General features: G+C 37.3%; 1 protein-coding gene across 1 annotated transcript in view; it reads right to left on the bottom strand.

The window, feature by feature from the left end:
* LOC106925078 (transmembrane protein 132C-like) overlaps window positions 1-9,745 on the bottom strand; it is a 91,274-nt gene extending 81,529 nt beyond the window's left edge. Inside the window, exons 1-2 of the mRNA XM_088011353.1 lie at window positions 9,733-9,745; window positions 6,147-7,071 (exon numbers count right to left, since the gene is read on the bottom strand). Coding sequence (XP_087867479.1) covers window positions 6,147-7,071; window positions 9,733-9,745 — 938 coding nt within the window. The remainder of the gene's footprint in view (window positions 1-6,146; window positions 7,072-9,732) is intronic.
* Between the last annotated feature and the right edge of the window lie 302 nt (window positions 9,746-10,047).

Consider the following 10,047-nt stretch of genomic DNA (forward strand, 5'->3'; position numbering starts at 1 on the left):
TCGCTCAGATGAGAGAGTGTAATAGCCGAGCAACTGTTCCAGCCAATAGTGTTCCTCTGGGGTGCGCTTGTTTCATTCCAATGGGTGTACTTGGGTGGAGACATATATATATATATATATATATATATATATATATATATATATATATATATATATATATACTTTCGATGATAAGGGAATGACAAAGACGACTGCATATACGGAGAAGGAAAGGTTACGAACCACAACTAGGGGTGAGACAGCAAAAAAAAAGAGCAGCAGATAAAATATAAGAAAAGATAACCACAGAATGAAAATGGAAAAGAGACATACCTATCGCAGGTGACCTTTAACAAAGAACTGGATCACAGTCGAGAGTGGCAAGATAAATCTAATGCACTGTAGGAAACATCTTTATTTCAACATTTTCTTCTGCTGATATTTTATCCAACAATACCAAAAACAGTAAACAGGTGATGAACAGGACCTGTAAACCTGAACCCTGTTCAGAATTTGAATGAGCTTAGGACTACTTATCATACTTGCATGATGTTCAAATATGACCAGTCCTTCTGGATCTATTAACATTTCTGCCTTGCTAACCTGCTAAATCCATAAATAAAACAACCTATTTTTGACTGGCACAGTTTGAAAAATCTCATACTTCTACCTTTACACTCTCACATTTTAGAAATTCATTTGCATTCATCAGCAATTCTGCCCCCTGAGGGGTTTAGCAGAAATATGTTGGATTGTTTAGTCAAAATTACAATACGGCTAGGGCAATTTATCTTTTGAAAAGCCTGTTAATTTGTTGAGGAGGAAATAGTGGTTTAATTTGCATGTTGAATAAGGAGTAGCTTGAGAATTTTTTAGCAACCTGTTACACCACTCTCCCCTTACCTAATGAGGCAGGGAATTACTGATTCCTAAGGGAGACTTTAACATGACAAACACGGCGTGACTTTTAGCTGGTTCAGGGCAACTCTACGGATTAATGTATGCGTGTGTGTGTGCGTGTGTGTGTGTGTGTGTGTGTGTTGGTGCACCTGTATCTGCAAGTACAAAATGTAGATTTAAAGATTCATCACTGTCTATTTGGTTATCAGGGCACTGGGACTAAAAAACCTGCAATTAAATGTAAAATACTTGCATATTTGTTTAGATAAGATCAAATACAGCCAACTATCCAATGATCCGTGCAATAAAAGTGGTCAATATAGAAGTCCCATGATTTTAGCTAATTTGTCTATGATACCAAGACCAGAGATTCTCCCACATAACTAAAAAGTTTTTGAAAACACTACATCAGAGAGCGATATTTCCAAATGTTTTCTGAACTCTTTCAATGTTTTCCTTAATCCATTACATCCTTTTCACAATTTTGTCCAGTCATTTACAGTCCATTAGCTTGAATATTCAGTTTGTTTGTTTGTTTGCCAACTAACTCTGACTCATGAATCACTGAGATGTAAAAATGTGTCTAAACTCAAGAAATAAAGTTCCATCTCCCTCAAACAGTTACACCTGCTTTGGGATGAAAAAAAAAAAATTGGGCACTAGAAGTAGAGTGGGAGTCAATGTAGTTTTTGGATTGTTCAATACAATAAAATCACCAAAAAAAGCAAAACAACAGATGTAATTTGAAAGTTTCCGCTGATATAACAAGCACTTTAACAAAGTTGCTTTTGGTCACAGATTTCAAGTGTTATATTTGTATATATATATATATATATATATATATATATATATATATATATATATATATATATATATATATACATATATTCAAATATAACACTTGAAATCTGTGACCAAAAGCAACTTTGTTTTTTTTTTTATAAAATACTTATAAAAGACGACCAGTCTGTCACTTTGGTCTGTCTCTACTGCAGTAAATAAACAACACCAGTGGAGGCCGACGTTTTTCTAGAATAAAAGGAGCCCTTGATACAGGACGTTTCATACTGGTCATGTGTCCACTCATTTCCATTGGAGTGACATTTTGCATCTACGTTAGAAGGAAATAATTTCACATAATTTTCTACTGTCTACAAATAGCTTATTGTGGTTATGTGACTAATAAATAACATCCACCAGTGGAGCATCACTTGGAGTTCTTCGGTCATAATTTGTCATATTTTAGAAGAATAAACTGGTGTAAACCAATCTTTTTTGTTGTTGAGAGTAATACATACGCTTAATGAAATAATATCCAGTCAAATAAAATTATATGTTATTTATCTTCATAATTCATAAAAGTACTTAAAATACATAAATTGACAATGTTATACAGCAAATACCTCCACGGTGATAAACTCATCACAGCAAAGGGCTGCAGCCTCACAATACAGAATCTCACAGTCATTATTTTACAACGGAGTGTAAAATAACACTCCATTGTAAAATCATATCATGGCAGGATGTGTGTGCTTAGCATTTGAAGCAATGTAACTCATAAATGTCATGTTTTTTTGTTGAATATTCAGCTGCTTGTTTTGCAAACAGACATGTATCAAAACTTGAATCTCCTTAAAATGAATAATAGAGACAATGTGGATGTATGCGACTCAATAGGAAAACTATAAAATAAATCACAATTACCACGCTCCATTTGTTTTGTTTGACTTTTCTCTCTATATTATTTGAAAATTGACGTGCCGAGCCTGAATTAATTGCGGTGACCCAAGAATCTTCTCACATTTTTCAATTTTGTGTTCCTGCTGTTCTTATCCTGCCAGTGGCAGGAAATTGAACCCTTTAGAACACACTGACAGATTTCTCTATTTATTTAATCTGTCTAACGGAGCAAATTTCAAGGAGGCTTGCTGGAGTGCAAGGATGCACGCGTTTATCTTTTCTAAAAAACCCTCTCCACCATATGAACCATAATGAGGAAAATTTGCCTTGGTGAATTGCATTCTCAGAAAATGAACACATTATGATTCTAACACTGTAGAAGAAAGAAAAGAGGGGCAAAACTGCTCGCATCCCAAGGAGTTTTTTCATATTTTGTCACAAAACCTTCATGAATTGTATTGGAATGATTATGAATATTTTTTTTTTCCCTGAAGTGTTTTAAATAAAAACATATGAAAAATTGTGGCATTCATATACATTCGTCATACTTTACTCCGGTACTCCTGAACAAAATCCAGTGCAAACAAATGCTTTCACTAAAATCAAAAAGAGTATGGCAGCCTTAGGGCAGCCTATATCAGTGAAGCAGCCAGATAGCTCAGTCCATACTGAGTCCAGAGAATCATAGCTCAGGTAATAGTCAATATAACTGGTCTTCCCCAATTAATTAGAGTTGATTTGCATTGATGAGAGCAAGGAAGTTTCTCAAATGGAGTAAAATAAAGTGCGACCCTGGTACAAAACACACTACAGAGGGTGCAAATGATTTGAAAAGTAGTTTAGATCAAAGCGTATTATTTTGTCAGCATGGAACATTAAGTTATAATTCAGTTAAAAATCAGTGATGGTACTTAAAAATTGAAAGAAAAATTTTTCTCGGATGCACTTTATGTGCTTGCTTTTATGTGCAGAATGTACTACTCTCAAAACTGCAAGCCCAGCAAACCGATTCACTGCATAAATGATTCTTGATTTCAAATGCATAAATTTTGTAGCTCTTGCATCATGGTTGAAGTTCTGCAGTACGAAGAAAAGGAACACTAGACTGCAACATTTTGTCCAACATGTAGTTATTCAGCGAAAACCCACAGACAGGGAAGTTAAATTTTGAAGAAACACTCTACCGATACCATCTGGCAGCAGCACTGGTATGAATAAAGGCTATGAAAAGTAATTCTTCTATTCTTTTGTCACAAGTTAAACAAGTACATGAAAGGTAGAGAATGGATAAGACGTGGAGTAAAGATAGTGGGGAAGGAAGCGAGTAATCCATAAATAGTTAATGAAGCCTGAGCAGCTGAGAGAAGCACACCAAAGCTACTTAAACTAAGCTGTCCACAAACACAGCCACACTACAGCAAAAGCAAACATTGGTTGACAGTGTGCAAATACAGGCAATGAAAGGAGGAGGAATAACATCACTGCTTAACAACACAGAATCAAAACCAGCACAGACACTCCTCTGTGAACCACCACTTGTGATACTGAGCATGAATATACATCATCATGGAAATATGACGAGCTTTAAAAGTTATGTGATGAAAAGTACAGGATCAGGGGAAACGTACCTAAACCCCTGCTTTTGTCACTGAAGGTGAAAGCAACACATGGCAAAGCCAGCAAGAAATCATCAACCATCACAGAATACGCTTCTTGCAAACTTTGGTACGATAGCCACAAACTGCATGGGTTTTCAAACACTTTGATATCCGAGCATTTGGTTACTAATGAGATATTTCTGATGAATTTTAAGCTGTTGCTCTCCCAGCGGAAAAACAGAACAACAACAACAACAAAAAAGTTCTAAAAACGAATGGGGTGCAACACTGGTGCAAAGAGGAACTGAAGGCGGAATATCGCCTTAAAAGTTTCCATTTGCACTCACGCTGACAAATGTGACAAACACACAGTGGGAGCACTAATACTTCACGGGAGTTCATCATCATTGGTGTGAGACAAAAACCAATGAGGCTTTTTGGCAGATTTCCTGCTCACCCAACGTTGACAAATTGCCAAAGCCCTCTGTCGCAGCTTCACTTCGACGCTGCTAACTGATTCATCTGCCATGACTTAGATTGCAGGAAGGAGAATAGCCAAGCGGAAATGCATGCCTCTTGTACCTTAATTTGCATCAAACAACATGGAGCAATTAAAGTCACTTTGAATAGTAATTTGGTGCAGAGTAAGCTCAACGTGTCATACTTTGTTGCACCTCTCTTTAGTCAAATAAGACAAAAAAGGTTCCAAATGTGCAACTTAGAAAATTAGTGCATATGGCAAGAACAAGAGTATATAAGAGGAATCACTAAGGTGTAATTAAAGTGTTATCCAAGCAAAACAAACTACAGACACGCAAATATGTGGCGTGGATTATTTTAACCATTCCTAATTTGATCAACAATGACAAGGGGTAGTTGATGTGAAGTCAAGCTATCTCAGTAAGATATTGATGCACTATTTTTTTTTTCTTAAATGGTGCATACTAAGAGACAGTTAATCTCCTGCAGTGTGAAACTCTTCAAAAATGTGGTCTCAAACATTGTTTAATTAAGTCTTATTTACTGTTGCACAGGATACAATGTCAGCCAGAAGTTTGAAACCAATCAGCATTGGTGTGAATGTGATGTTAATCTTGGGCTTTTAAAGAGTTCTTTTTCCAGGATGCATTCATAATGCAAAATATACCTTCAGGAAATTTTAAAAACTACAATAGAGCGTAAAAATTTGAATTTATTGAGGAAGAATTGCTTGCTGAAGGCATGGTGGCTCTGTTGTAGTTTTACATTTTACCCAATCGCTAACGCTTGGCCATGGCATGTGATATCTTGATGAAGCTTACTAGAAAGTGCATGAACTGTAAACAACCCCATGCAGAAATCAAAGTCAATGGGAGAAGTCCCAGTCGAAGCACTGAAAGGAGGCGAGAATCGGACGGAATCATGAAGGAACGCAATGACCGGCCCATCTTTTGAGCATCATCCAAACAGTTTGAATAGGATTGAGATCTGAGCTATTCCAGATTAAGCTTTAATCTATTCCAAAACCACAAGGGGTAAAATGAATCCAGACACAAGCCATCATATTCCATTTGAGCTTTCAGTCTTTCTGTGAATTAATATAGCCAACATTTTAGAACCAGACTTATAGTATTTACACAGTTAATAACTCTGGTTTTCTAATATCTTTTGCATGTTGCTTTTGAAAATGATTAAACTTACTTGATGAAGAAAGAAGTACAAAAATTATAATGTAGGGAGAACATTTGACTTGTGAATGCTAAGGAACAAAAGCTGTTCCCCAAGCATTTTTAGAAAACCAGAACTAGAAATGAATCCTCTATTCTACTTAAAGAACAATCTGTTACAGGAAAAGCTTTTAAACCACAAAGTAATAATAATAATAATAATAATAATAATAATAATACAAAAATAGCCACTGTTCAAACTGTGATTGCTTGAAAAAAAAAAGAAGCAGATTCAACAATTTGTCTAACACAATCTTAGAATATATTTAGGAATCCAACTCACCTGAGGGTGAAAATTTGCACCGATGAAAATGTGGACAGGGCCAGAAAAGTCGAGACCGTCTCTCTCTGTCTAATGGGTTTAGAGGGGGCCATCACCACAAAGTTATCGTCCAACTTCAACTCGGATAATGGCTGCAACAGTCTGACGCTCCCAATGCGCTGCATAGGTGTATGCCCTGCAAAGTAGCCCAAAGGCCTCTGCTGTTCTGTGTGAACTGGGCTGCCCTTTCTGGAGTCCTCTGAACTGCAGTCTCCGCTGTCCGAGGCTTGAATTATGTAGTAGAGCTCCACAGGCGTGCCCTGAGCCTGCTCTGAGACCCGCTGCCTGCCGGGCCTCACAGTTGGCGGGCTGAACCAGCTGGCCAGAGGTTCCAGCTCAGCAACACAAATCCCCAGCTCACCTTTTAGTCGACATGTACCTCGCACCTCTTGGGTCTCATGAAAAGCAAACATCCGGACGCAAGGTAGCTTGTGGACGGTGCTGTAATCGTCCCAGTCCCTGCCGGCAATGTAGAACACCACCTGAACCTTCGGCCAGCTGGGATGAATCTGCTCGCTGATGATGTACGTGTGGACCTTCCAGTTGAATGCAAACAGAGGTGAAGAGGTCGCCGACGTTGGGGCTGTTGATAAAGTGAGGGACGGTGCATTAAATGGCCCTGGCAGTATTTGCAGCATCTCCAGAGGAACAGGCTGCTGGACCGAAAGCGGCCCGTAGCTGGCGTTGACAAAGGGCATCTGCCGAGCTTGATGGATAAAGAAGGACTCTGTTCGAGCTTGGAGGCTGGAGTTCCTCATTATGTCCTGGTTTGCCTCCAGTAAGAAGAATGCTGACTCAGCATTGAGGATCTGGTAGCTGACCGGTAGGTACATTGGCGTGGGGCCATACCTCTGCAGGCCATCCAGAACAACCTTGCAGTCAACCACTGAAAGAAAAAGAAAATGAAAATCACTTTTCAACAAGTTTTGATCATTTTACTTTTATTAGTAAGACTAGTTAGTAAGACTAAACACAAGACACCCTTTTGTGTTTCCCAGAAACATACTTTGTACTCAAAGTCTCCAGAGAAACCTGTTTAACCCTTCGCTAAAGGTGAATGTCTATGTTGTAATATTCAAATGGTGAAACAATTAGACATAGTATCATAGTGATTGTATGAGCGAGTTGGTTGATTTCTGAGAGCTACAATGAAACAGGGAAGGCTGCACTAAGATATATTTATATTTTATTATGTAGCTACATATAAACTTGATTACACTACTGAACATGTTGAGTTTAAAGAAACCTTTTATTTTTACTAAAGTGATTTTATTTTTCTGACTGAAAGCTGCATTTAAAAGAAAAAAATGTAATGGCAATAAAAAAATGTTTTCCTCCCTCCTCCTTTAATGCTGCTTTTACATTGCTTTACTATCTTTTGAAAGATGCCTGCCTCAATTCCTATAATTATACGTGTTTTAATTAATATCAACTTAATTAAAACACACAAGTCTCAAAGCACATTTATGGAATGAAGCCCGTCCTCACATGACCTCAGAGCTTGCCTCCATCACCTTATCCTGTAAATCCTCCTCACCACCTTTGTCTCCACCATCAAGCATAAAACTTCAGATATTTGAACTGATGGAGAAGCCCATTAGGACCCATTGATTTTCTGTCTTGGACCCTGCATGTTGTGTGGAGACAGGGAGTGGTAGTGATTTGTGACAGGCCAGAAACCAATGACTGGCTTGCTGGATGGACAGAACGAGTCAAACAATATAAGACTGATAAACCAAGTACTCAAGATAAAAACTGCAGTTGCATCCCTAAATAAATAGTTCAAGACTGGATTTTACGATTAAAGAGTCAATCAGCCATGAAATATGGAAATGTCGTTTCAAGATAAATGAGCGACTTGACAAGCCATTTCAGATTACAGATGGTGGACTATGAGGTAAAATCTAATACAGAAGTTTGAAGAAAAAATGTGCAACATGATTTATTTATCCTTATTTAAAAGAAAAAAAAGCAATAATTATTCCTAATGCTTCAAAATTAACATTTTAATTACACCAACATTCTTCTTCTAACTGGAAAACGCACAGAATAAACGTAGTTAAATTTAGCAGCTGCTCTCAGGAATTCATCGCACAGAATCAGCTGTTCTCGTCTTATAGCATGTCTCAAGATGATGGTGAAACTGAACCATAAGGTCCAGGCCCAAAATATCCTGCTGTTCATTTTGGAGAAACTCAAGTAATTCAAAGGTTAAAGGGAATGCCTTGTTGGACATATAGTTTACCCAATAAATTCTGGAACAAATCAAATGTTCAAAACCATTAAAACTGACTCCTTTTAAAATGAAGCTGCAGGTTGAGCTCCGCTCCAAGCTCCCCGCGTATTACCTACTCTATCTTTGAGCTGAAGCTGTTAATATATGGGTTAGAAAAAGCTATTTAGGCTTTTATTATCAGTGACAAAAAAAAAAAAAAAACATCAGCAGGCATACACATTTTCTTCAAATAATTGAGAATCGTTCAGAATAATGCCCGACTCCAACACAAATTGTGTTGGACGACCTGATTAAAAAAAAAGAAAGAAAACAAACATCCAAACCTAATTACAGAGTTCTCTGTTCTCAATACTCATTGGCAGCAGCAGTAAATATCAAATAAAATAACAATACATATAGATCAGTCCCATTATTTTCTAAGAAACAGCTTCAATGTCTGGACTTCAAACTACTCAAAACAGTTCTTAGTGGGGGGGGAAAGAAAGTAGCAAAAAACATAGAGACCTGTGCTATTTGTATATATATATATATATATATATATATATATATATATATATATATATATATATATATATATATATATATATATGATGTCAAGAGTGATGATGTCACGAGGCAGTCCAGTGCTTAGCTGATGCTGGACCATACTGCAGAATGAGAGGATTTTGCTGTCTATCCTCCCCTCTATTAGACGTGACACACTGTCCTAGTTTCTACTTACTATGACATGGATGAAAACTAAATATTTCAACATAAAAACTCTGTAATTTGTAACTTTGGATTGAGAATGTGTTCCTTCTCATGACGATGCAGCAGCTGCAGAAAGGCAAAACCGGTGTGATTTGCAGCCCTGAGGTTGCCCTTGGATTTCATATCTGCAGCTACTATACTTGTAAATCATGGCTGCAGAACTGTTGCTCCAAATGAAACTGAACCCCTGTGGTAAATCCCAACTGTAAAGTCTCGCAGGGGATTTCTTTTAGGTCTAAGACAGTCTTATCACATCATCCTCTAATCATTAGATGGATGTTCGTTTCAGATTTGGGATGTATTTTATTTTCTTATCCAGCCCACAGAGCTTTATGTCACTAGGAGAACATGTTTTAAAATAAACCCTAATTCTTTTTTTTTATTTAAATAGGTCTCCAACAGAGACTAGTGGCTTCACATCAAACTACTTCTCATAATCACCTGCTCTTATCCGTAGCGACCAAAGTGGGAACTTCATCCAAGGAAAATAATCCCCCCATCTTGCCATTTCTCTCCTTCTCCTCTTACTCTCACATTATCTCACGCCATGTGTTAATTTACCATCTACTGCCATTCCTGATCAAATATATTAAGTTTAAATCTGACTTTTTTTTTTTTACATAAACTTCAGAAAGATTTTTTATAAGGTGAAAGTGTAAGAAGAGCAATTGAAAATTGAGTGGGTGGGTTAATATTTTGACTGCTTTTGCTCTAAGATTCCAAGAGAGACAAAGATTGCCACAAGCAGCACCTTAAAAAGATGAAGAGCTTCTTTTAACATGCAACATAAATGGGCTTACAGTTTCCCCAGACTCTTCTTTGCCTAAACAAGTGAAAGTGATTACTGACAGGGTTAAGAGGGAACATCTCTTAACC

Source organism: Poecilia mexicana, unplaced genomic scaffold (assembly GCF_051168715.1).
Source record: "Poecilia mexicana isolate PSO_F unplaced genomic scaffold, ASM5116871v1 scaffold_12, whole genome shotgun sequence".
Lineage (NCBI taxonomy): Eukaryota > Metazoa > Chordata > Actinopteri > Cyprinodontiformes > Poeciliidae > Poecilia > Poecilia mexicana.